The sequence below is a fragment of the Micropterus salmoides genome, unplaced genomic scaffold, assembly GCF_014851395.1.
Source record: "Micropterus salmoides isolate LMB-PRFRI ecotype aquatic unplaced genomic scaffold, ASM1485139v1 Ms_hic_scaffold_3, whole genome shotgun sequence".
Lineage (NCBI taxonomy): Eukaryota > Metazoa > Chordata > Actinopteri > Centrarchiformes > Centrarchidae > Micropterus > Micropterus salmoides.
In genome coordinates this window covers 9,891,167-9,918,486 of record NW_024042261.1, presented here as the reverse complement: position 1 = coordinate 9,918,486, position 27,320 = coordinate 9,891,167, and the positions used below count along the sequence as shown (strand labels likewise).

The following is a 27,320-nucleotide window of genomic DNA, read 5'->3' as shown; positions in this document are numbered from 1 at the left end:
TGCAGCCCAGAGCCAAAAACCCAGCTCCAGAGGACTACACACAGGTGTGAACTTTGAGCCAGCAGACAAGTGAAAGATGTTATTGTTCTGTGTACTCAAAATGCACGTGAGAAAAAAGAAGAAATAATTGTATGCATTTGTAAGGCTATAATGCACACCTGACCAATGCCAGCGGCTTGTATTTGTGTTTTTGGAAGGCGGAGGATTTTTTCCATTGTGAATTTGAGAAAAAGAATGCTTATTTAATCTGGATTTATTTGAATATGGCTGCATGTGTGGAGCCAAAATACCTATTGGCAGTTCTGCTGCGAGGCAAGACTCTAACAATCCAAAAATCTGTCATTATCTGACTGGCAGTATAAAAAAGTTCCATTTAACTACACTCTGGGGTGTATTAAAGAAATAATGGCCTTTTCAGTGCAAGGGAGGCTTCATTAATAAAAGTAATGTTTTAGCTTTGGAATTTTGCAGGTGTGATTTGTCTTCATCTTTAATGGTACGGACTGATTAAGAAAGCAAACAGTGTGTGTGTGTGTGTGTGTGTGTAAGTGTGTGTGTGTGTGTGTGTGCCCAAATGTACCTACATGCATCTATACGCCAAAGTGTGTATCCGCAGGAGTGTTCGTGAGCACCACAGGTGATTAGAGCACCACTGCTTGTACTTTTCCAGAGTGTGTGTGTGTGTGTGTGTGTTGTCGAGTGTGTCTCAGTGTCCTCTCATTGGCTGAATTATTCGGGCTTAGCAAACAGAGCTGACAAGACTATGAGTGATCCTTAACGTTGCTATTGACTTAGACTTTATTTATAGAGTGTGTGGTCCCGCTGCACGAGCTGCACGCAGCGCCACCCCCACGAGGCCTGCGAGCAGACACGATTAATCAGAAGAATGTTATAATTAGGCTTAATACCCCCAGGCTGCATGGACACACACACTCACACACACACACAGAAACAACACTATATGTGAACATGAACATAATGTATGAATGCATGTGGTGCGCAAACACACACACACACACACAGAGTGAGCCCTGTGTACGTAAGCAGGGCGGATGGGTTGCAGAGGTTTTTGGAGGGGCTGGGTGTGCTGTTAGTCCAAAACGCTTTAAGGCTTGTTCTCTTCATCGGAGAGGTTGTTAAACAAAAGTCAGTTTGTTACAGTAGTGGGGGCCAGCGGGGGTATTAATACACACCAATGCAGATGTCTGAGCATTTACAGACATCCGTGAGAAAGCCTGTTGTGTTCAGTGTCAAATCTGATGTCTGGTGATCCCTATTTGGCTGGGCCTATTTTGGTTGGAGGGTCCACATGAGCGCCTTCAAAAGTACATATTTGTCTCCGAGTGCACTTTTCTTCTATAGTGTGAATCATAATCACTGTCTTTCTTTTTCTCAAGTTGTGGCAAAAATAAATACAAAGACTCCATTTAGTAATTATCATCAGCTGAAGAAAAAATGAATACGACAGCAGCTATTTTCAGAATTTTTATTTTATTATAAATAGTAGTAATAATGCGCTTGTACACATGACCTTATGTCATATCGCTTTGTCCAATAATACAAAAAATATATCAAAGGAATGAAAGGACTGGTTCATTCTAACATAGATGTGCAAAACAAGAGTGCTTGTGAAGGCACTGTGTTTGCTTGGATAAATATTGTCACTCACTTGTACGTTGTGGGAAATGTTACTATGACGCTGTTCCCATACAGTACATTTGTGACAATAAATGTGTCTGTCTGTAATCAGTATGCAAAGTGGAAACAAAAAAAGCTCCCAAGCCACACAAAAAAATAACATAAAACACAGTTTTGGCTTTGTCATTCCTGGTCATTTCTGTTTACATTGGCATTCCCTTGATTCATTCTTGTCCTCATGATACTACATTGACTTAAGTCCTTACAAATGTGGTCCCCTCAGAGTCCTATTACAGCAATATTAACAATGTTTCGCATTTGTTTTGGACCCAAAAGCCTTCAAAGGCACATGTGTTGTTCCTTTGCAAAGTCCCAAAGTAGATCCAGAGAATGAATCCAAAGTGTTTCATAAGACTTTAAGAGGCACGTTTGATTTTTTTTGTTTTAATGATGAGGTTGACTCTAAGATACGTGATATTGCACTTCTGGTCAGCTGAGAGAATGGCTGTCTTTAGTCTTAACACTCTCGACCTCTCGTTTTCTCAAATGTCTCTCGGTCGTGACTTGTGACCTGGTGGCTTTTTCTCGCCGGGAGAGGATCTTTAAAGGGTTTTTTAACCCTGTGATCGATCTTGCCTATCCCCCACCCCCCTCTCTCATCTGTCACTTTCCCTAAAGTCACCCCCCTGACCTCAACCGAGTTCCTCTCTAAAACTACAAAAGGCCGGGATCCCTGCCTCACCGTCCGAAACATCAATGAGAGAGAAGGAGTAAGACAGAAAGAGGGGAGAGAGGTGGTGGTGGTGGTGGTGGTGGTGGTGGGGGGTGTTAGAATGAACTTTCTCTGCAGTACAGCTGTGGTGTACATTAGAGTTTCTGATACAATAAAACCCACAGATTCGTTTGCTCACGTTTGTTTTCTCTGTCTCTGGAATTTCTCTCCATGTGTGGGATGCAGAGTTCTCAAATAAATGCAATAGGATCAACAAAGCCCTTTTCTTTTCCCCCTTTCAGCAGATACAATTTGGGGATTAATTTGGAGATACATGGAATTTCATACGTACTCATGTGGCCCTAAGATATGTAAACATGCTCCTTTAAGCATCGGCTCAAAGGCTGGTAGTCTCTGAGGATAGATTTGGGTTTGCTGTCCTCACAAAGACTCCCCAGGCAGAGTCCACGAATGGTGTGTGTGTCACTGGATTTGCCTGTGGAAAGTGCCTCTTCATGGCACCGTTGATGGTCAGAACTCCACTGAGCCAACCACGTTAAGTGCTGACATATCTGCTGTTCATCTACAATACTGATGCAGCAATGTTCAGCCAACAGTTTTTGGTCAGATATTCCTTTTTGTGGTCCCTTCTTTTTTTTGTCCATTTCTCCACCAAGAATGAATAATATAATATCCCGCAATAGAGAATGTGTCCTGGTAAATTGGAGCAAACTTTTGGCCCAGATATTAAAAGATTTTCGTCGCTGTACACACAAATGTCCCTCTGTGAAGTCCGAAGCTCATGATCAGGTGATTTCAGGCCTCAGATAAGGAAGGGCGCCTGTAAAAAAAGAAAGGATGAAACAGTTGTTAAATTATTACCAGTGAGAGGGGATTTTTTTTTTAAAAGGGGCAAAGATGATAAAAGAGATATATGGCTGCAATAAATTTTGGGCATGTGTTTTAGCGTGCCATTCCACTAACATATGGCTGTTGTTAGCATAGCATGTGCTAACAGCGGTTTAAGGTGTAAGGTCAATGGAGGGAGATGTGAGAACAGAAGTGTGAGGATACCTCAAATAAATAGAACAACTAGATACCTCACACTCAGAAGCAAAACATTTACAATTACAGTAAAAATTCAAACTGGGAGAATCTTAAATCCAGGGTGTGATGTGGGATAAATGGAACATTTATATATATATGCAATATTCGGGTCTCCCCCCCAAGAAATGTTTGACCACATACCAAAACAATCTCAGTGTCATACTTTTCAGTTAACTGTTCACTTGTGGTTTCTGTAAATTGTCTTTCCTGACAAGGTCTAAATGAGGCTTCAACGCCTCCTCCACACTGCTAGCACTACAATTATGGTAAAGAAGTTCTGAGTGATTTGTATATTATTTCAATGAACATTTAATAATGTTTTGTATAAAACGCTGCAGTTAGCACATAAAATACTTATAATGTAAAATACTTTTCAATTGTTACATTACAAAGTTGCTAAGACCCCCAAATTCAAGAAATGATGCGCATGCACATTTTCCATAGCAGACTTCTGATGTCATCACTTCAGTGTCATAGTTATAAGCAATTAGGAAGTATCAATGGGATTTTGAGCTGTTAAAGAGGTCTCCAAGACCTCAAACAGAACAATAAACAATTGTTTATTTTTTTAAATCTATCTTATGGTTCTCTCTAACACCAACTGTGGTTGCAGATCTTTGCTCTGAAGCACAGGAAGTGGTGTGTTTTATGTCTCTGGTTTCTGGAAGACTTGAGCATTTGGTGTGAGCTTTGATTGCCACCATGGCTGAACAGGTAAAGAAAGTTCATCAACAGAGGCTCCAAAGAGAAAGACTCTACAGTATTGGGCGCACTGATTGACAGGTGACCTCTGCAAAGCGCTGCGCAAAAACACCAGTGTAATGCCGGCTTAGCAACAGAGACATTACCTAAATAAAAACAAATACGTGTTTTGTGGATTACCGCTGTAGTTTCCGTGAGGCAGCCCGGTGAGAGCTACATGTCGTCAAAATTTTCAGCAGTACGGACCGGTCTCTTACACTGGAACCTGGAGCAGCACCATTCAACACTGCTTCCCCAGCTGACCTCAGTCCTAGCACCTGTTTCTAATAGCCGCCCTGCCAGAGGCTATTAGGATCCGTCCACCCCCAGAAAGGACCTTTCCTCTGCAGCTCCAAACCCAACCGCACACCGGCTATCCAGTCGCACTGATTAATCACATCAAGATGGACTGCTCTGGTTTGTAACGCAGTGGAGGTGCGCGTGCTGTCCTGGTGGCTGCCTTTGAGCTTGTGTGTGTGTGTGTGTGTGTGTACATGCACAGTGCCACATGCTAGAGGTTTTTCACGTGTGTCACCCTAATTCTTAATTCTGTTCGCTTTGAGATATTGGACCGAGATATTTCATTAGACATTTGCTGCTCTCGGATATTAAGTCAGATATTCATTTGATACCTGCCGCCCCACGGAGCTATATGCAGTCAGGCTCGCTGGACCGTTGCCACGCTCTTTGAAGGGCCCGGTTGTCTCGAGGTTGCCACAAGGTCAGTGGATGAACCTGATTGGTCAACCCCCTGTGGACCAAAATTGGAAATGGCGGCCGCTGTAATCACGCTGTGACGGAAAACGATGTTGCCTTCCAAAGTTCGATGGAGATTTGTTTGAAGTTGATTTTAACCCTTAAAGTAACAGTAATAGGAAGTGAAAAGACCCTCTCATTGCTGTACAGGTAGGTATTCTCTGAGGGCAAACATTCTGAGGAGGGCTATCGCACACAACTAGGGCTACACTTTACCCTGATGGCCGCTGACAGTACAGACTACCTAACCGCAGATTTCAGTGTCAGCGCTTCACAAATGGAATCAGATCTGCACAATTAACCCCAACACTTGAGACTGCACGACTGGACCCGGAAAAATGTTTGCTTGCTTTAACAAGCAGTACTGCAGCGACCTGTGTGTTGTCAGCTTTTTTTTCCATCCCTGGAATCAAAGCAAGGAATTTGCGGTTACAAGTTATGTGTCTTAGACCACTGGACTACCAGAATGCCTGATAATCATACACTGTATCGTCACATGTTTTCATCTTAATTCTTTCACTGAAAATAAGTGATTGCCAGCGGTTTGCAGTAGAAAGTTGGAAAGGTCTTCCAATTACATAAAGTCATAGATTAAAAACAATCCTGCGGCTTTGTTGTTCAGCGGTCACGTGATCTCTAAGCCCTGAGACAAGTTTTTTTTAAATGCTGACAGATATGTTGCTGTTTTGTGCACCAGTTACGTCAAGCATGTCGGTGAGATCCACACAACTACTGTTAACACTTTGTAAAATCATGTTTGATTGTTTTTTCTTAACAAATGAGTAAACACTAGGATGTATTGTCAGTTGTAGATCTGTATTTGATGCTCTATTGATGCTTGTATGTTGTTCTTCAAATGTAAGTCGCTTTGGATAAAAGCATCTGCCAAATGAGTAAATGTAAATGTAAACATATAAGCAAAGATTACTGTGTACCTGGGTGTGGAAGTAAAATGTGAGAATAAAAAGGTGAAGTCTATTGACCTTACTTTGTCCGTACTGGCCGTACTGGTAGGACGCCACGTGGTCCACGGTGTAGCCCGGTGAGCTGTAGGAGGGGGTACAGTAGGACTGGGAGCTGGGAAGGGAGGGCAGAGCCGACATGGAGGGAACGCTGGTGAGACCCTCCAGGCCCTTGATGTGATCCATGCGCTGGCTGCAGCTGGCGGCCATGCCAGCAGGGGGCTCGAGGCCGCCCGTCAGAGGGGAGATGGCGTAGTCGCTTTGGGGCTGATGTGGCACACCGCCCGGGTTCAGCAGACCCATCACCTGATTGGAAGGAAAGAAAGAAGGAATGAAGGAGAGAGTTGAAAGTTAAGTTAGTGTATTTTGTATTCTGTCAGAGTGGATGGCTCTAATGTTAGCAGGATTTGTTGTATTGTTGTTGCGGTAGTTATTATAGTTGACAAATGATTTGTCTCCTATCATTTGTTGCTCATGTAGACATCATCAATGAGATTATAAAAAACAGTCTGCAATTTGGAGTTTTAGATTTGGAATTGGCCCTAACGTTAGCGGGTAAAAACAAACATACTTTTTTACAAATAAGACATGAGGGGCGGAGCCCCTATGTGTAAGATATGTTTTTCTGTTTTGTTTTTTGTTTCTGACAAGGCTTTATAACACATTACATATCCCTAATATTTAGAGTACAAGCACAGAAGTGTATGTAATTCGTATCAACACACACACTGACACAAACACACACACTCAACCACACACAGGAAATCCCCCTGTCGCGGACATCAAAAGGCTCCCAGCCAGCCCGTCCCAGACAGAGATAGCACCAGAAAGGAAGAATTAAGCAATTTGTCTCAGATCCACGGCTCCACTTATTCTAAAATTCCTTTTTGACACTGCTCCAAAAAACCATGGCACAAGATAACTTATCTCCGACAAAGATATGCGGACAAAGATAACACAAAAGAAAGGTCTGTGTGAGCTCGGCTCTGTTCGACCTCAGGATAGATTTGCAGTTTGAGAAATCCGTTAGCTCTTGACCTGGTCTTTATTAGCGACCAGATAATCAAATTTGGGGGAATATTCCTTGGCCAACAAAGAACGGAAAAGAGCCGAGGGGCAAAGTGTTTCAACTGGTTTCAAAACAGACTCGATACCACCAATCCCCCCTTCAACGCTTACTGAATTTACCTGTCCATCATCAAAAATCTCAGTAAACCGTTAATGAGACATTGCAACTGGCTTTATCACTTATGAAAGTAAGTCTAACTGAACCTGCTACCTCCAAATTTATGATATCCCACCTCCTTCTTAACAGAGCAAAGGCCTCAAGGCTCTTCCAGTTGTCCTAATAAGAAGCAGGTACGCTTCTCTTTGGGTCCTCTTGGAACCTCTAAGTGACATATTATTCTACATCTACACACACACATGGTACTGCTTAAGTCATTTCCCAAGTAGGGGAGGTGAATGGAGGAGTCCATGTTGTTTTGGAGAGGGGAGTTGTGTTTCATCCCGGTAACGTTTTCCTAAAAAATTAACCTGCGTTTGGAGGCTTTGGTTTTAACAGAAAGAGCGTAAGGATACGCTTTGGCTTAAACAAGCCACAGGGATGCACACGCTTTGAACTAGTGACTTTCCTGCTTGTGCTCTTGTCTGTTTGCCTTAATCACCTATAATCCCTCTCTCCCGAGCCTCTCCCTGCCTCATGAGATGGCTGCTAGCTGGTCCATCCAGGGTTTTTCATATTGTAACGCTGCCGTTGCCAGCGGCCTAAATCAGAGCATCCAGGAGTTAGCAGGGAAGAATGTCAGGATCGGGGGGGGGGAACATCTGAGATGGGACATTCCTTCCCCGCTGTATGAAATATATACAAATAAATTAGAACCTCTGCTTTCACGTGGAGGAATGTCGAGGCAAACATTTTCAGAATGCAATCACGAGAAGCTTCCCTTAAGGCTATAGTATAGTGGGGAGTGTATAGCAGTGTTATATGACCGCGAGGATGCTAGCTGTAAAGTATAAGTAAAAGCATGAGGACAGACTCGGCCAATAGTATTTTCAGAGGAAGGGATCCCCTCACGGCACACACCCCACACACATACAACCACATAACCAAAAATGAAAAAGAAGCATGAACTTATTTGTGAATAAAATTGCTCCTGTTTCCCTGTATCGCTGCTGCATTCAAAATAATAAAAATAAATGCAGTAATCAATCTTCCAGTCTAAACAGAAGGTTGAAAAGTTGACTTAGCCATGCTGCTCGACCATGTCGTGTAGTATCTGTGTAAAAGATGTTGCAGAATCCTTAACTGATCCTCAAAATGTCATGGAGTTGATCAATTATCTACACTGTGTGTGCGTGTGCGCCCCTGCAATGATGTGGATCCTTGAGCATGTGTATATTGGTGCGAGTGTGTCTTCACACTGCGGCGGCCTGTTCTCTGAGGAGTCAGACTGCGCCAGGCTGAAATCTCATTTTCTGCCTGTTAGGGTCTCTAACTCCTCCGTCTCCTCTGTTGTAACCTCTGTCTAGATGCAGAGACCTTGGGACTTCATGCCTGAATAATTGGCTGTAATTGTCTCTTCACTTCTCATTTGTCACACCCTCAATTGTCCTCTGTCCTTCTAGAGTCATCTTACTTTTCTGCTCTAACAGTGAGTGACCCATCGTCCAGTACAGTGTACAGTTGGTAGACGAGTGGATGAATCAGTACGCAGTAAGCAGCAAGTGTGTGTATTTATATGTTCCACACCTGGGAGAAATATTACTTGAGAAGGGTGTTTGACTTTTTAAAGCTCTTGATGTGTTGTGTCTGACAGGGTGAATCATGCGTATCTCAACAGGGTTCAACTCTTTGAAATCACGTTCAAATCTAATTCAGTTCTGCCTGGCTCTGGTGCGGCATGTTATGGGTATTATCCATGCAGGTAAGACTATCTTGGTCTCAAGAGGCATGCGGAGTGTCAAACACGCAAGTCTTATTCCTGTCATATTAATACACTGCAAGAAACACAAACTTAAATCTTTGGACTAGTATTACCTTTGTGGTTTTCTTACAACTATTTTATGGAATCAAATCAAAAGTTATCCCATCTCACAAATTGATGTGTTTTACTTTCTTCTAGGAAAAAATTCATAATCTTTTAAACTTGAGACTAAATGACTTTTCTCTTAGGGGTGCAGTCGGCTGCTTTATTGATTGAGCTATATCCCAATTCCACGTCTGACTCAAATCAGTTCAAATAGATGTATGTTAGGCTTCTGTCTCACCTGTGGAGAGAGTCCGTTTCCTATGGGATTACCGGGTCCTCCAGGGCTCACAAAGCTGTCTGAGTAGCCTGAGAAGGAGTGGCGTCCGGAGGCGAGGCAGTATGCAGAGCCTCCGTCACCCTGCCCTCCACCACCGGAGGCTTGGTGGCCCGAGGAGGGCGGGAGAGGCTGGGGCCGATGCACCGTGCTGGGGGGCTCTGACACTACCAAAGGCATCACAGATAAAGTTCAAACACTTTTAAGGATTCTCAATTCAAATTTGCTAAGTGGCTGATACTGGGAACTGTAAAAGTCACGTCTGTTCAAAATGTATAAACGGTTAAAGTTTTTTAAAGCCTTTCTCATGCAGAGTTGTGGGTGATTTTAATTTAACAAACAATTCTAATATTAACATTTCAACAAATAATGGTTTTGTGTTTTGGTTAGTAATTTAAGTTATTTCAAACACACAAAGGTTTTGGAATCAAACCAAATGAAAAATGCAATGTCATTAATATAAAAACAGATGTTTCTTAAAGAGGTGGTATTATGCTTTTTGTCTTTTTCCCTCTCCTTTATGGAGTTATATATCTTTTTTGTGCATGTAATAGGTTTGCACAGTGAAAATGCCCAAAGTCCAGCCCAAAGGGAGTTCCCATCTCCCACAGAAAACACTGCTCTGAACTGCCTGAAAACAGCTCGTTTGTAGTCCAGCCTTTACTTCCCTGTGACGTCACAAGTAAATACGTGTCATAACGCTCGCCAAGCAGCTAGTCCGACACGCCCTCAAAAACACCAGTGGAAAAACAGTGAGCTGCAGCACACCTCTCCTCTCCCTTCCAAACACTAGCTCCCCTCCAGGCACTCAGTGGACATAAAGTTGTTACTGTGATGTGGAGACAGAGCTTGGTTAAAACTTTATGGATGAAAGATACTTTTGTTACAGATTAATAACTCACCACTCTGAAACTCTTGCTCCAGTCTAAATTGCCAAGCTGGTAGCAACATGTACAGCTGAAATGAAGCTGTGTTTACTGGCTTCTGACCTGCCACTGACCTGCCCTTCTCTGCTTCTGATTGGCTAGTAGTCCTTAACTAGGAACTGCGCATGTGCAACTCCCAACAAAGATCATTGAGAGACAAGATGTATCACTCCATAGCTAAAACGAAGCCTTCAACACAGGGTGAAAAGAGGAGCTGCAGCATGTGTAGTATGACAAAAAAATATGGTGTTTTTTGAAAATTAAACCATGTAAACCTTTTCTGGTACAACCCCTGAATAGCATTTGGAACCTGAAAATGAACATAATACCACCTCTTTAAATAAAAATATATGTGGTTTATTTTTTCCATCAACAGCAAACCCTTTGCTCATAATAATAATAACACTTTGAACTGAAATATGATTTGCTACACTGTATATTTCTAAACATGTGAACTGTTAGTCACTCTGTCTCATCGCTTACCTTGTGCTATAGATGGAGGGGGGTAGCTGCTGTCAGAGAGCTGGTAGGGGGGGATGCTGGACATGGCGGAAGGTGGGAAACCCCCTGGGATCAGGTGATTAAATGCCATTAGTTGATTGGCTCCTGCTTGCTTCCTCCACCTTGCCCGCCTGTTGCTGAACCAAACCTAGAAAGGCAGTGATGCCGATGTTTGATGAGTGTGTGTGTTCTGGGATTAGACCAGTTTTTCTGTCTGCAATACTACAATCTTACACAATCCATTGATTGTATTAGTAAACATATTTAAAGGAACACATCACAATTAAACAAGCTGCAGCTACTGAGACTGTATGACGTTCAATTTGTTTGAATAGTGAACACGCTCACTCACACAGTAACATATATTGTACACTAAACAATGACTTCTCCCACAGGTCTATCAGAGTCTGAAGCTGAAGCAGAAGGTGAGAGACAAAGTGGGAAAAAAAGGTCTGCGTGTGTGTGAGTGACATGCCGTGTCCATATGGAGCGGGCTCACGCTGGGCCAGCTTACACTTCCCATATGGAGCCTGTGGAGGAGAATTTACTGGACTCCAGATCAGAAATAGGAAAGTCCAGATTGGGCCCCTGGGAGTGAGGATGAGAAGTGGGGGGGGGGGCTGTGTGTGTGTGTGTGTGTGTGTGTGTGTGTGTGTGTGTGTTATTGTGTAGAGCAAACACGGATCAGCAGGTTGCCTCTAAATGGTCAGGGAGTGCGTGCCACAGGGTTTATTTATGCAAAAGGGATGTTCGCATTGTAAGGACAGGTCATCATGTTGGTGTGTTAGGTCGTACAGAGGTGAATATGTTACTAGAGTGTTGCCGCCATCTTGTAAAAATTTTCTTGTTTTAACTTCTGTTGAAGGATTTCATGGTAAAATGTGCAAACCAAAAACCTGTCATATGAATTCCTGTGTTTACCAAGCTGTTTTATTTTACCCGACATTTTGTAGATATTGACAAAGGATATAGTGTTTTTGCATGCGCCCTGTCATACCTGAACCCTGGCCTCGGTGAGTTTGGCCCTCTGAGCGAGCTCCTCCCTGGTGTAGATGTCAGGGTAATGAGTCCTCTCGAAGGCCCTCTCCAGCTCCTCCAGCTGCTCTGCCGTGAAGGTGGTCCGACTACGCCGCTGCTTCCTCTTAAGTGGCAGATCAGGCTCTGACTCCACCTCTGAACCCTCGTCTGAGTGACTTGCTGTTCAAACACAGGAGAAAGAAAAATAAGAAAACAGTCAGGATGACTGTTTGTTTCTTCCTTATAACCCCACATACACACATTCAGCTGAACAGCTTCATCAGAGTCACTATATAAGACCCTAAGAAGAACACCTGACCTTGACACCACCACCTGATGGTGCTTTAAGTGTATTTTCTGTCTCCTTACTATTCAGCAGAATGGCTGCAGAACTGTTAAGTGATTTGCTCTCTGTTTTCACTCGTTTACTTATTGTTATCACTATGATACTAAAGGGTGGGTATTTTCTTTTCTTTACACGCTCCCACACACACGCACACACACACAAACACCATCAGCCATCGGTCTTCCACATGGTCTTGTGGCCAAACAGACCTCCATTCAGAAGGAATATTCTGAGCCTAAGGAATAATCCCACTGGACAAGATTCCCAGGGCACCACAGGGGGGTTGGTGGTCTAAAAGCTACACAAAAGGCTAATTTGGATCCAGGGGCCATTCTTTGAACGTGCGTGTGAGTTTGTGTGTGTGTGTGTGTGTGTGTGTGTGTGTGTGTGTGTGTGTGTGTGTGGACAGTAGCCTGGACACACTATTCAGTGAATGCTGGCCTATTTATTGGAAAGTAAGCTAAGCAGGAGAAGATATGAATCAGTGTTCTTTTTGTCTTATTCACAGATTTTCAGTAAAAGGTTAATTAAAACTATTGAATTGAATTGATACTGTCCAAGGTGACATCTTCTGATTGCTTGTTTTGTCCAACCAACAGTCCAAAGCACAAAGTTACTACATTTCCAATTATGTCAAACTGAGAAATCAGAGAACCTGTAACCACAGAACAGTTGTCCTTTTTGCTTGATCAATGCATACACATTTGTTAAAATTGTAGATTTGAGAATAAGATTGACTAATTTATTACGTGTCTAATCTTTCAGAAACAGTTGAATCAATATCCTTGCATTTGAGAAATACAAACTCGTATTTTTGACTCATCATCGAGTGTGATCTTCTGCCTGAGCTGAGCTCTGTGAGTGATATCGTGTCCTGACAGCTTTTGTGTTTCTGCATTTCATCTCTGTCTCCAATCAGTATTAACACTATTGTGAACTGTGTTCTATAAGCCAGCAGTTTGGTTTTTAGTACTTCAAACACTCCATTGGCTCCCTTCGAAGTTCACCAAGGCCAATGCACCCACTTTTTGTGTTACACGTAATTAATTCCCCCTCAGCATAGGGGAAGTTTTGTGTGCAACACTGTATTAGTTCCCCCTCAGAAGCAACAATAAAATACAAGAGAATCCAAATAGCTCAGGGCCCCTCATGTGAAACTGATCCTCTCTCCCCCATCGGCGATTTTCTCCTTGCAACACCAATAGCAGTGGGAGTCAACTTAACATGCATTAGGAGCAAATTGGTAAAGAAACATTCAAGCATGAGGGAGGCAATAAGTAAAATATTTTCAAAGGGGGAGCGAGAGAAATGGAGACATTTCCATAAGCTTCTGCTGAATATATTGCAGTGTTGCACTCACAGATAGCCAGTTCTTTTGCAACCTCTGTGTGAGTTGAGCATTTTAACAGTGATGAGGGTGCACAGCTCTTCAAATGGATGTAGAGAAAAAATAAAAATGGACCCTGTGTTACAAACTTCAATTCACTGTGCAATGCACTATTTCTTCAACAAGATGACAAAAGCTTTGACAACTTTGCAGGCCATGTCGCAACCAAACAACAAACTCTGCAACATTTTATATGACTAGAGGTGGTAGTGGACTCGTGTTTAGATGGTGGGGAAGGAATTCGGTTGTGGAGTGTGGAGCTTTGGAGTTTTGGAAAGGATGGCTGAAAAACAAGAGATGAGGCCTTTTGTGGCCTCCCCCTCTCCAGTTCCTGCATGGAGGAGGGCCGCTAGGAATGCTTTTTCACTACCCCCCTCCCGACTTTAGCAGCATGCACGTTCCTCAGCATTTCACAGGGATTTGGGCCCTGGGAAAGCTGAGGCAGCCGGGAAAATCCTTAATCACTTTGGAATTACCTATCGGTTATGACTGCTACCCAGGTTTTGGGAACTTTTCAAAAGAAGCGACAGAGTGGCACCTCTGAAGTCTCGGGAGTCTAGTCATGATACAATCCTGAATCATATCCTTTATAGAGGCCTCAAGTGGGCTCATTTGTTTCGCCTCAGCTCGTTGGATTGCAACATCACTTGATGTTAAGATACAACAAGATATGTCGATGGGACGAAAAGATAGTGATGTCTGTGGGGAAGCTGGGTCAGTGCAACATAATGATACTAGGAGAGCAAATGCATCACACTGAATATCATGCAGCTGACAGGTGGAACACTAGGGGATGGGAATGGCTACTTGTATTAAAATGTGTGAAGAAAACATTTTTTCACTTCAAACAACAGTTTCAACAGGAAACTCTCCCCACAAACACGCTTTTTGCACTCGGGCACGCCACCTTCTTTAAACAAGCACCACCTTCTCCTCCCTCTTCTCGCTCTCGTGCTCCCTCCTTCTCGCCCTCTCTCGCAGCCTCTCTTTGTCTCGCTTCTCCCCATCTCTCTCTTTTCCACCCATATTTCTCTCTGTGACTCTCGGGCTCTTTGTTGCTCCACAGAGCTGAGGTCTTTGCCGGCGATTTCCACGCTCCATCTGTGGAATCCGTCATGGCTCCCTCGGCCCTTCACTGTGGAGGGCTGTCACCTGCCCCACGGGGGAGCTGGAGGGGGGGACATAAAGAGGCTCCACAGAGGGCTTGGGGGTGGGGGGGGTGGGGGGGGGGGGCACAGCCGGGGGGCATTCTAGCCCTTCCCCCTAAAAAACCACCCCTTTCCTCCAGAGGGAACTGTAAGAGCACCTGAGGGGGGAAGAAGGGCAGTGGAGAGGGGCAACAGGGGCTGTTGTTGCCGATGTAAATGTACCCATGGGGATTGTCTGTCTGGGCATTTGTGTTGGTTTTTGTTGTTGTGTTTGGTAGAAGCGTAGTACATCCAGGGTTTGTGGGCCCTCTTCAAAGCATGGACACTAGTTGAGGTGAAAGGAAGAACCTCCCCTATCTTCTCTATTTACCCCAAAACACTAAAGCCCTGTCTGTCTCTTGTTTTAGCTTTTTTGGTTCTTATAGCTGTATGCCATTATCCTTGAAATCATTAGGGAGCCCCTAAAAGTAAGAAATTCACCATGAATGTTTAACATTTTTCAGTTAACTGTGAATATTTAAACAGAAAAATCTGTCTGAAAACTGAATGACAAAAATACTACTTGCATTGCAAAGTAAATTTTTTTTTTTTTTTAGGAGATCACAGCCTTTTTTTCACCTCTTTGGACACATGTTGACAAATAATCTGGGTGAAAATCACTTAAAACTGATCTGTGACTTTTAAATGACTATTGGCTATTTTACAGCAAATCACTTGAAAATCAGTGATGACAACATGTAAAAGTAACTGTGGATTTCAGGGAGTGAATACAACTAGTTTTGGTGATAAATTTGCATTTGTTTTGACATGCTTAAATCCCCAATTAGGGAATTATATTTTGTAATATAACTGCAAAGCTTAGATTGCTGTAAAAACAAAACCCTAAAAGAAGTTTATTCTACGCACTCAACATGCAGGTCTGCACAAGCATCCACCACGTGCCTAAAATATAATGTCATGCAAATTAAAGTAGCAGGTGATGAGGACTCATGGGGTGACACATGGGGTGTAGAGGTTGTTTTGATAGCAAACTTCTGCCAAGATGGAGGGCAGCCACCCTATCACCCCTGAAGCTCACTACTCCCCACAGCTTGGCTCAGAAGTTCATAAACATGACACCTAAACTGCCGCACTCTAACTAACCTTGTACACGCATGTCCACAGCGCTGGGCATCCCCTGATTCTATATGCCTTTTAAAGTTACGTTAATCGAGCTTGTCAGCCCTGAGGCGTCTCCACTTTAGCGTCCATTAACAGTACTCCCCCCCTGCTCACATCCCTTTAAGAGTGGTCAAGCAAACACACACACATACACACAATACTTTCCCAAATGATCTTGGTAATGATGAAATATAATGCCAAATCAGCATCAGGATGTAATACTTCTCTTACTGAGACAAGGAGAAGAAGCGGGAAGGGTACATGGGGAGAGAAGAGGTTGAAACTTTCCCCTGCTCCCCAGATCTATTCCAACCTTGTAAACCTGTGGTTTCAGAGTGCCCCGTTTGCCGTCATCGCCTCGCTATCCCTAAGATCTGATCACATCGATTTGGCACTGTCAAATACCCTTGGGCAATCAAATTATCCACTCTAACCGTCATATCGCTCCCTGCCTGTATACATATGCTATATCTTAAAATGCTGTATTTATAGCCCCCGTAAACACTTGACTTCTCTCTGTATACTTTCACCCCACCTCAGCTTAAAGGACCGAGAGGGGTGCAGACATGGTGCTGGCTCTTGTCAGTTCATCGCAATATGAGAAACTATGGGCCTTAAAAGGGTAAAATTATCTGAGTAAGAGAAGGCCTGGAAAAGCAGCCTCGGTAAGATCGCCCGGGAGCCGAGGAGCATTAAGCCGCAAAATAAGAGAGGAGCAGTTGGAGGGAGTGGGGGGAAGGGGTTAGAGGAGAAAAGAAAACTGTTTAATTTAACCAAACTGAAGCCCTGAGAGGCACAGTGCATGGGACTCCAGGCCAAAACAACCTCTCCCGAGCCAAGAAAGCCCAAAATGGATCCTGCCGTGCAACGCCATCCCAGGGAAGAGAAAAACAAGGGGGAGAAGGAGGAGAATGGAGGATTTAGCTGAAACAGGCTGCTGGAAAGACTTCAGCATTGGTGATTTTTTTGGGGGGGAGGGAGTCGGATGGGGACACAAAGGCTTAAATATGTCCACTGAGACATGAGACAGTACGCATTGAGCATGTATGCTAGTGTGTGTGTCAGAGACAGATAGAGAGGGAGTGAAAGGGGATGTGTCAAACTTGAATTTGGGGACTTGGGGGAATTGACTGACCATATGTGGACTATTTACACCCCTCTGCGGACATCCCAGTAACTCTTCTGGGGCTTTGGTTAATAGCAAGAGCAAATTGAGCCTCTGACACGTCGCCCCCTTTTTCTCCACCTACCCCTCTCAAAAAACACAAAACAAAAGGCAGAGGAGACAAACACAGCATTTATTTGGGCGGGCCAACCATGCCGCTCCTATTCAGGAGCCGAGGGACTAAGTGACTGGCCGACTGCATTAAACAGTATATAGAAGTCAAGACAGGCAGATGCTGGGCCGGATAATGGCTTTACTGACAGCTTATGGACCCATCTGTGACTCTTTCTGGTGGGTTAAGAAAAAGATGGTGTGTGTGTGTGTGTGTGTGTGTGTGTGTGTGTGTGTGTGTGTGTGTGTGTGTGTGGGAGGGGTGTTGGAGAGCAACTCACTTGACTTGCTGAGGAGGAGTTTCAACCCTTACAGCTGCCCTGTAAATGAGAGTGTGCCAGAGCTGTGTGTGTGTGTGTGTGTGTGTGTGTGTGTGTGTGTGTATGATGTGAGCAATGATGTCGTAAATCACAGCCTTGTTATGCAACAAAAAAATTACTCAACAAAGGAGTCTGATGCTGTCAGCAAAGAATTATGGGAGTCGTTGAGCATGTAGCAGGAAATGGTTACCTGTCATTTGTAGCTAAATGTGTTTCTAACCCTGTTTCCTGTGCAGCGCTGGGGGAGAGTGACCCTCCGTGGAACTCTGACCCTGCAGTTCTTCTCTGTCGATTAACTCTCACAGCTCCAGTCAGCAGGGAACTTGTTAAAATCCAGCAAGGTGAGCTATTAGCAGGTTAACCGTCATTCTCAGTTTTTATAGCTGACAAGGAGGATGTCTGACAGCTTCTGTCTTAATTCTGTTGTCAGGCTGCCCCTACTAACTACAGCAGCTATTAGTCTTCCGTATGAATTGTGAATTTCCAAGGCTATCATCAACAAGACGAAAGCAGTGCAAAGGTACATACAACTGTAGCTGCATGTCAAGAACTTTCCCCTTAATATAGTGGCCATGCTTAAACAAAGTCTGGAATTGAAAAGTGAGGAATTCGATCCAGGGTAATTAAATTTATGAAATTTTAACCCCAAAAAATGCAACTATAATAAGATCTAGTGAGACATTTCGAATAGCAGTAATGGACTTTATAATGCTGCATTCATGTTATATGGGTGAGGGTAGATCTGAGTTTCCTACTTTTTACCTCAACCTTCAGATGGTAAATATTACTAAGGAACTCCTGGCTTGGCAGTGAATCCCTATTTCAACAAGGAAATACCTGTAATCAAGTTTCACAGAGCGGTACATTCATTCAAAAAACCCAAACAAAATTGATTATTTTCATCGGAGACTGCGTTTTGTAGCTTGTGCTGTAAAGCTCGAAGACCAGCACGATGAAGTGTGAAACACAACTCTATCAAGAAAACCACAACTCTCAGTCTGCTTGATGCCTCAAGTATGAGAGTGTGCACATCGGTTACTACAAAAGATATTCCCACATGGCATGGCATGACTACAGCATAAACACACATTGTAAGCCGCTTTCCCCGGCGCGACACAGAAGCTTCTGGGATAATTAGTTAACAAAGCTCTGAATGAAAGTCAGGCTTCATCAGTCAGGTGATTGACAGCTGCCTGTCCCCTATCAGCAGCATAGATGCTGCATTTACTGGCCTCTGGCTGGCCTCTGCAAACTTTGACACTCAACCCTAACCCCGATACACACACATTAAAAACAACCTGGCTCACAAACACAGACAGATGCATGAGAGGAAAACACGCACTCACATTCTTCCTTACTTTCTCAGAAACACACGCACAAACACTCTCATGCACATTAAAAAACAACCCCCCTCCCCTTCCCCCCAGCTGTTGTGCCTATAGTGCATACTCGCAGCAGATAAAGAGGGGCCTTATTCTAAGGCGAGCCATTCTACTTGACCTTCGCTGGGCCTTTTCACTCTTTCACTCCCTTCAAACCGTCTTTGGGGCTCGCTCACTCTCAGCTCAATGTGGCTAGTCCATCACGGGTGAAGGCTGGGGCGCTGCAGCGGGTCTTGAAGGGGGAATACCCCCAAATACCCCCTGCCCCCTCTCCCCTATGCACACACGCACATACACACACACGCACAGGCACCCTCCCTCTCAGAAATCAGCCCAACTTCAAAGTTGGTGTGCATTCATTAATTGCCCTTTGAATTGATATCAGAGGGTCACAATAAGAGTGTGAAAGGAAAAAGAGGCTTTAATGAAGCATAGAGCAGCCATTCATTTGCAGATAACTATGTTTTCATGCTTGAATAGTCATCATGCATGGGCTTATTAGAAAAAACTCACGAGAGAGGGAGGAGTGCAGGATGAGGAGAGAGGGACAGAGAGAGCCCCGGGGCAGAGGAGAGTGATTTGGTGCTCGCCACTTGGCCCTCGTGCCCCCTTTTGCCCTCATGCCCAGGGACTCTCTGAGTGACACATTCATTCTTTCAACGGACAGACAGAGCCCTCTTCACACTTGGCTCAGGCCAGTAATTGCCAATAGCTATTATAAGATCCATCGAGACCTTATTGGTTCTGTTTTTGTCCGATTTGAAGAGACAGAAACTGTTGTAACAGACAACTCATTACGGCAACAGCTAACGATTATTTTCATTATCAATTAATCTGCTGATTATTTTCTCGATTATTCGATTAATCGTTTGGTCTATAAAATGTGTATTAAAACACCACATTGGAGAAGCCCAAACCAGAGCCTAAATGATTATTTTTCTGTTGATCGTTCAATAAATTGACAAATCATTACAGCTTTACAACTTACTGAAATCATTCAAACTGAAATCATCATTCAATCATTCAAAATTTGATATTGTAAATACTTCATTGTGCGTGCTCAAAGTCTTTGCTGACTACAGTTAGGCATATCAGAGCACTGCCTTATATGCCACGGTAAGTGAGAAAACAAGGCTAAACGCACAACCATATAATAATGGGAAACTGGAAAATGTGTCAAAAGTCACTTTTTATCTTGGATAAATGTTTTTTAATCAGTGAACACTTGACAGTCTGAGTACCTAAAGTTCCACTGACCATAAGATAATAACTGCAAACAGCTAATGTAGAAAAATTAATGTGAAAAGTCTTCTCAAAGGCCTCTGGAAACACCATCATCACCTTCTGTGCCCTCAGCCCATTCTCTGCCTCAGCTTCCGCTCCCTCACTTCTTCTTATCACTCCTCTTCCCTCAATCCTCTCTTTCCTCTTCTTCTCTCCCTTGCCCTGGCACTGATCCAGTGTGTGCCCACATATTACATTTGCAGCACGCCATCCTTCACCCCGAGTGGCAGAGAAACCCAAGTTCTCCATTCACTCGCAGTATTTACACAAACAAAGTCCTACTCCGTTTCTGTGACAAACCCAGCTAAATCTTTATGGCTCTTTCATGTATTGTCTGCTCACGGTTCCCTTTTGTCCCCCGGCCATTGGCCTGGGCCCTGGATACAATGAGCCTGGGGGAATGGAGGCAGATTGAAGGAATGCGCCTCAATAAACCTAATTATGACATGATGACTGCGCTCACCATGGTAGGGGTTTTTCAAAGATCCTGGGCTTATTCAATTAGCCCTTTCCAGGATCCCCTTTCACCAAATAAAGTTATCCCTTTGACTGTTTGCATTGCAGAGTGGAATGTGTGTGTATGTGTATGTGTGCGCACACATGGCTGGCCTAAATGGAAATGTATCGGCCCTCAACAAGGCTCCTCTGTATTATCTGGCTAATTTCACCTAACGAAGTATGGACTCTAAAAGATACACTGTGAAAATGTGAAGCAGGGGGAGGGAGGAGGTGGGGACACCATGACTGTTTTAATCATTAACTTTGTCTCCAGGGTTAATTACTATGACGCTGGGAGTTTGGTACAGCCTGCAGGCCAGCTTTACTGCCAAATATATAAATATTTGACAGAAAATGGAGAGGGGGTGGGGATTTTTTGAATGGGATTTTTTTCAGTTTTAACTTATATTTACTTGTTGTAAAGCTTTTTGGAGAAAACGGTGGTTTAATTTATATTTACATGTCAAAAGATAATTTTAATTATTACTGATGGATATTCAATTAATTGAGCAACAGGCTGTGCACTCATTGTGTAGTGCCTTTTTGAAACTCTCACCTTTGACCATATAATTGCAAACACTAATGCTCTAAAGCCACCATTCAAAAAAGTTGCTGCTAATCACAAAAACAGCCAACAGGTAACTGAAAAACAGGGCTTACAGTTTTGGTTTGCACATTTTTTATCCAACAAGGTAAAAATGTGCTGGTGTTATCTTGGTAGTTTGGTGTTACTGTATTTCATTTGCTGATATTATAACTTGTATGGAAAAGTTACAATAAATATGTCTTGTTACAAAGCAGGCAGCTTATAAAGATAGAAGTGGTACCAACTTAACAAATGAAAAATATTTAAATTAGGCGTTGCTACTAATCAGATGTTGCTGCAATCAAATTTTAAGCATGCCATAATTAAATTGTAACAAAACATATTTATAACTTAATTAGAAACGTTATGGAACTGGACTGACTTCCCTTTGTGCGCTCCGCAGGATGGAGCCAAGATATGAAACGAGCTGTGCGCCGCAGGCTGAGAGAAACAGAGAGAAAGAGTAGGAAACAGAGGGAGAGGGGCGGTGTTGCTCTCCAGATGAAAGTGAGATGAAATAAAAGAGTCGATTTAATCTGCTTGAAGAGATTTGAGGAGCAAGTGGTGGAGAAGGCGGAGGAGCGGAGAGAGGGAGGGGTGAGTTTTCGGAGTTGTGCGCAGCGCAGGACGGGTGGCCGGGAGCCCCATTGTGAAGCTGCGCTCCGGGCCAGACCGGGGCTCTCCGGGGAGAACATTGGTCCCCATTCACTACAAACACTCTTTAATACACTCCCTCCGTCATTAAATGTGACATAGCACAATATCGACATCATTTAGAGGACATTATTAATGTTCGAGAGGGCAAGGCCGGGACTCATCAAAGAATCAATAATAGATCATGAGTTACAGGCTGGAGACGTCTCAGTAGCATTAGCGTCTTTCTTCAAGGCGGAGAGGGCCGCTTTGTTTTGTTGACCAATTACAGTCTGAATATTATGGCAAGCACAGCAATTAGGCTTCATTAAAAGCTGCTGGATCGGACAATGTTGCTATTTCCTTTTAAGCACTGAAACGACAAATGCAACAGCAAGAAAGTTATTCAAAGTATGCTGACGTCCGAAAAACCACATAAACTCCGCAAAATGTATGGACAAAGCTACATTATAGCTTTTATTGGTGACTTAAAAATGTTTATACTGACATGTCAGATTTGCACTTTCACTTACAGGGGATACACGCGTCTCAGCACATATTACATTAGACATTTTGCTACTTTGAAAATGGCATGAATCGAGGTTAAGTGTTAAGCGTATGTGTGCGCATACACGCGTGTAACAGCGTTATGGGGGTGAGCACGCATCCTTGGGCAATACGTGAGTGGATTTCAGAGGCCTCAATTATCATTCTGAATGACAGTCGGCTCCTTTAGCCGACCCCAAAAGGAAACATTTTGTAGGTGAAAACGGCCATTTTCTCTCGGTGAACGGGCCCTCTAAACCGTGCGGAGGCTCCCTGAATAATTCATCCTTCATTGCGGCCTCATAGTGTGTTTTGTCGGGCTTTTCTGTGGAGAAGCTCTCCTCTCCCCTTCTTTTTCTCTGACTGAATTATAAACAGGTTGCCTTCTTCTTTAGCGGCGGCCAAAGCTGTTTCCAAGCTGGCCTTTTGTCCGCGCGCAGCCCAAGCGTGAGCCCCAAATAGACTCTCGCGCCTTTGTCTCCCAAGTTCATCCCTGAGCGTCCCGTTGTGCGCGCGAGGCGTGTCTTTGTGAGGAGTTGGAAACCGTTGAACAAATGTTTGATCAACTCATCTGGGGGACATTTTGTCTCCTCGGACTAGACTCGTATCTCTCCTCGACGCAGAGGGACGAAAGGAGTGCTAACAGGGAAATGGTGGGTTAAACGTTGACATTTCGCTGCGTTGAGAAACAAGTGGAAAAAGATGTGATGGAAACTGGGGACCGTTTAGTCTGGTGCTTGAGGTGGACGTGATGGTTTATGAAGTGACTGGCTTAACAGTGTTAAAACAAGGAATATCTGGTAGGCATTCAGACCTATCTAAAAAATATAGTTACAGTATCGCCAGTTCTAAAATTAGGCTGAGGGTGAATTATCACAACTCACATCCAGCGTTTTTCCCCATTTCAATTTAGCTGTCACACACACTGAGCCAGACTGAAAAGCATAATTACATTTTCCAAGGTGAAAAGAAAAATGTTTAAACTGATTTTATCAAGTGAAGGGTGACAAGCACATTACCAGCACAGCTTGGTTTCTACAGAAACAGACAGACTCACCGTTGAAAGGACAGATTTTTAAAGAAAAGATGTATCCATTATGGAGGTTGTAATAATTTGGGAAGTGCCAAATTAAACGAGTAGCTAAGCATGACGAATCTAATATAATAATAAACGTACGCAAAACGTAAAGTAATGACATTCAAAATTGGCTAAGTAAGGCGCTAATGTAGCTACAGAGCACCCACTCTCAAATGACCAATTAGACTCTGTTTAGCTGAACTGCAATGAGGGAAATGAATAAAACATGTCGCTTTATTCCTTGGCCTGCAGCACATCCAGTGCCACTTTATACAGTATTCAACAAAACAAAACTGACTTGGGCCTACACTGTACATGTCTAAAAGAGGCTTTGTTAGCAAGGTTTCTTACACATTAATGGCCTATATCTTCTGATAGAATGAGACAATACTACGCAAATCACTTGATTTGGGTAAACTATTCCACCTCGTTCACATCCTCTAGAAAAGAGCTAAAACAACTTACCATCAAAAGTTGTCATTGTCATTTGAATTATGTGAGCAGCACAGCTGGTCACTTCTTACAGTGGACGCTGCTATTTCAAACACTAATAAAATTGATCTGTTGCATAAAACAATAACCAAACTATAAACAAACAGCCTCCTAAGCAACGGGCCAAGAGAAATGTGAACTATTTCCATCATTTAGCCTGTTGTAGCATTACACTTAAATATGGCGGGTGGATTTATAATCCTGTGGGTAGAGTGTCTTTGTAATTTGCTAATCCACAAGAGCAGCATTTTAAAATATGTGCATCCTAATATGCAGACTTACTGTAACATGGCTATTCATCCACACTGCTTTTAAACCACTGCTGGACACACACCAACTGCACAGTCTCCCTTCCCGCACAGAGCCATCACCTGCTGTTTGATTTACGGCACGGCCTCATGGGAAAAGCATTAGCCGGAGAGATATGGTCGATAAAGAATTCCTAACAAAGGACGACACGCACTCCCCACCCCCATCCAACAACTTTACGGCATGCTAAAACTTCACATGGAGGCTAGTTATACGAGTAAATAAAACCATTCTCTTTTACACTCTGCCCAAAAGCAATCAACAGGTTGGAGGTGTGGAGGCGGAATACTGCTCTATAATTGAATTCACTGGACATTATCCCAGTTAAGGAATATAGGTGAGTAAATAGCCTGTTAAGCTTTCACAATACTAATATTTCCTAAAACGCAGCTTAAATTGAAAGTTGAGCAGTTGCATATTAAATAAAAAAAAAAAAAAACTTCCCTTATGGACTCACTGAGATGATATCTGTTCAAACAGGATTTCACTGGGCTCTAATGTGTGTGGGGTCAGTGATATGGAAAAAAGATAACCCCAGCCTAAAGTTAAGTGCCAACAATTTTCATCAGCATCAGCCACAATAACTCACATCTGTCTCCTAAGATGCCTTCAATGCTGTGTTTGGCCCTCCGGTCGTTTTCCTCCAACTCCTTCTTCTCGATTTCCTCTTCATCGTCCTCATCATCGCCTTTTCCCCCGAACTTACTCCGCATGGTGCGACTGATGGAGCTCACTGCGAAAGTTCGTTCAGAAGTGGAAATTACAAAAAGATAAAGTAATATAGGCTATATACATGTATATAAAGAAAACAATCTTACCCACAAAGTAGGCTATTCATTTGCTCTACATTACCATTTGTTTAAAATACAAAAGCTTTAGAAAATGATCAAGATGATGTAAAAATGAAAACACTGAATGAAAGAGTAAGTTTGTCAGATTTTCTAAAGGGGGAAAGTTTTTATTTTTTTTTTAAAAAACATTTTCAAGGATTTTATATAATAACTTGTTGGGGTGGATTCTAAAAAATATAGAATATGAACGATGAAGTCCACCTGGAAAAAATCTAATAAAATCTATAATAAATCTAATACTAATAATAAATCTAATAATATTAATAATAAATAAATAAATTCATTTCTTCCCTTTTTTACCTGAAGGAACGTTGTTGCGGTCACATATCCCATCCTTCAGTAATTTATCCCGAATCTCCCAGCTAAACATACCGGGGTTTTCCCGCTTGTATTCTTCTATTCTCTTCTCTACGTCCGGCGTTGTTCCCTGCTTCAAAGGTCAGAAAAGTCGCAGTGTTTATTCACATTGTTGTGGCCCTTGGGGCACAATACATACATTGCCTTTATATGCTTTAGCTTAAAAATCAGCAAGTTCATCTTTTTTGTTGAAAAGTTAAGCATTTACTGCATGAATTAATTTCAAAAGGTTTAGCCTATATATTCTATAATTTTGCAAATTACAAGTACTGGCACAGGAGCGTCTGATCTGCTTCCCCCTGGTTCATACCTTGGGTTTGCTGCCACCGATGGCCCCGGGTCTGATGGAGCCCGTCTCCTGGTACCGGCACAGGATTTTGGACACGCAGCCGTGGGAGACCCGGAGCTGTCGGGAGATGACACACGGCCGAATGCCGTGGTGGGCCATCTCCACGATTTTATGTCGGATATGATTGGGCAAAGGTCTGCCGTTTATGAAAACCCCTCCGAGCTGGTTCACTCGGCCTTGACCCAACGGGGTAGAAACTACATTGAATCAAAATATGAGAGGAACTTATTACCAAAGTGGCTACATAACACAACGAGTACAGTTTTAACTGATCCCAAATAGGCTACAACAGAATAGGCCTACACCAATAACAAGATATTATAGAATGACGCAGCACTTTTATTAAACGCAATAACTTATAGGCCTAGTTAGAAAATTAGCCCATTGAAATATTGTAAGTAGGCTACTTGTGAAAATACAAAATCATAATGTTAATAACCTAGGCTAATTATTTCACATAGGCTACAAGCAAGTTTGCTAAAATCTGCTAAAATTATTACCACAACTTGTGAGGAATACAAACAGTAAAATAAGCTTTCAAAGTAGCAATAAAAATAATTCATTCGCCTGCATCACGAAATATGTCAGTTCAGCTAGCACCCAAGTAAGATGTAATTCTTTAAGACGTTTGGGTCATATAGCCTAACTGTAGGCTACAAAGTTTGTGTTTCTAAGCCGAGGTATGGGACAAGACTCAATGACAGATCTGTGGCTACTTAAAAGCAACAGTGACTTCTTGCACTGAACCCCAAATATCTTCAGTCAACATCCAGGGCTGGAACCTTCCTTTTGGCAATGTGATGCTTTACCTTCCAGCGGGAAGCCACTGCGGGGGTAGTTCTGGGCCAGCGTGGGTCGCATCATCCTGGGTATTGACCCCGCCAACGCAGTCATACCTCCACCACCCCAGTGACTACAGAAACCTCCTCCTAACGGGGAGGCTGCTGCTCCAATACCGAGGCTGCAGCAGGAAAACGTCGTTGAAATCGCCCTTTCGCCAGTGAGGAAGCTTTCCTGGAAGGTTAGCCTCGGTTATGGTTAGCCGCAACCGGGCTACAGCCAAGCACCAGTGTCCCGGGACAGCCACAACCCTCTGAGGAGTCAAATGTGACGAGAAAAAAGTAGAAAATTGTATTTTTGGATGCTATTAAAAGTTCGTTTCTTATTCTCCTCGGTTTTATTCGACAGTATTCAGGCTATTGGCAGTGTGGTTGCCAAGGCGGTGTAGCTAGGACGAAAATATTGTTGTTGTTTGTTGACACCGGTTCAAAGTGAGAGGAGACAGTCAAACGTAGCGGAGCTCTTCTGTCTCCCCGTCAGCGCTCCCGGCTGTGATTGGACGAAAGGGTACACCCGGTGCGCAGCGGGGCGCGAGGATTGGCTGAGGCTGAAAACTTTCGTCCTATCAGAGTCTCTGTCACAGCTCTGCGTGGACAGGACAGGGGCGTCAATTCATAAAACCCAAAGCTACGGCAGTCACTGAATGTAGGCCAGTCTTTAACCACCAAAAAGTCCCCAAATCTACACTTGCTGATTGAACTCTAAGGAAGAAAAGCATCAAATGAAGACTGAAGAAGTAGAATTATTTGGTTAATGTGGTAAATTATTAGTAGTTCCAAACTATTTTGCACAGCCGCACACTTGGTCTTGA

At 43.2% G+C, this 27,320-nt stretch overlaps 1 protein-coding gene across 3 annotated transcripts; it reads right to left on the bottom strand.

Annotated features, from left to right (window-relative positions):
• Nucleotides 1-1,478: 1,478 nt before the first annotated feature.
• pax3b (paired box 3b) lies at nt 1,479-26,928 on the bottom strand. 3 transcript variants are annotated; one of them, XM_038694272.1, is made up of 9 exons: nt 26,479-26,928; nt 25,631-25,866; nt 25,264-25,393; nt 24,702-24,845; nt 11,647-11,846; nt 10,632-10,797; nt 9,187-9,389; nt 5,938-6,222; nt 1,479-3,191 (listed from the first exon to the last, which is right to left on the bottom strand). In XM_038694272.1, the coding sequence occupies exons 1-9, from the start codon at nt 26,561-26,563 to the stop codon at nt 3,174-3,176; spliced, it is 1,467 nt and encodes a 488-aa protein (XP_038550200.1). In that variant the 5' UTR covers nt 26,564-26,928; the 3' UTR covers nt 1,479-3,173. The 3 variants fall into 3 exon arrangements, with proteins under 3 accessions (XP_038550200.1, XP_038550199.1, XP_038550201.1); XM_038694271.1 differs by having other exon boundaries at nt 5,943-6,222; XM_038694273.1 differs by having other exon boundaries at nt 5,943-6,222; nt 25,336-25,393.
• Between the last annotated feature and the right edge of the window lie 392 nt (nt 26,929-27,320).

Bases quoted from the DNA above. Each gene is read 5' to 3' on its own strand.
- pax3b (XM_038694271.1), bottom strand. From the start codon at position 26,563: ATGACTGCGTTGGCGGGGTCAATACCCAGGATGATGCGACCCACGCTG. The intron at 10,798-11,646 runs GTATGACAGGGC...CTGCCTTTCTAG, and splicing joins TCACCGAGGCCAGGGTTCAG to GTTTGGTTCAGCAACAGGCG. The intron at 3,192-5,942 runs GTAAGGTCAATA...CTTTTTTTACAG, and splicing joins GTACGGCCAGTACGGACAAA to GCGCCCTTCCTTATCTGAGG.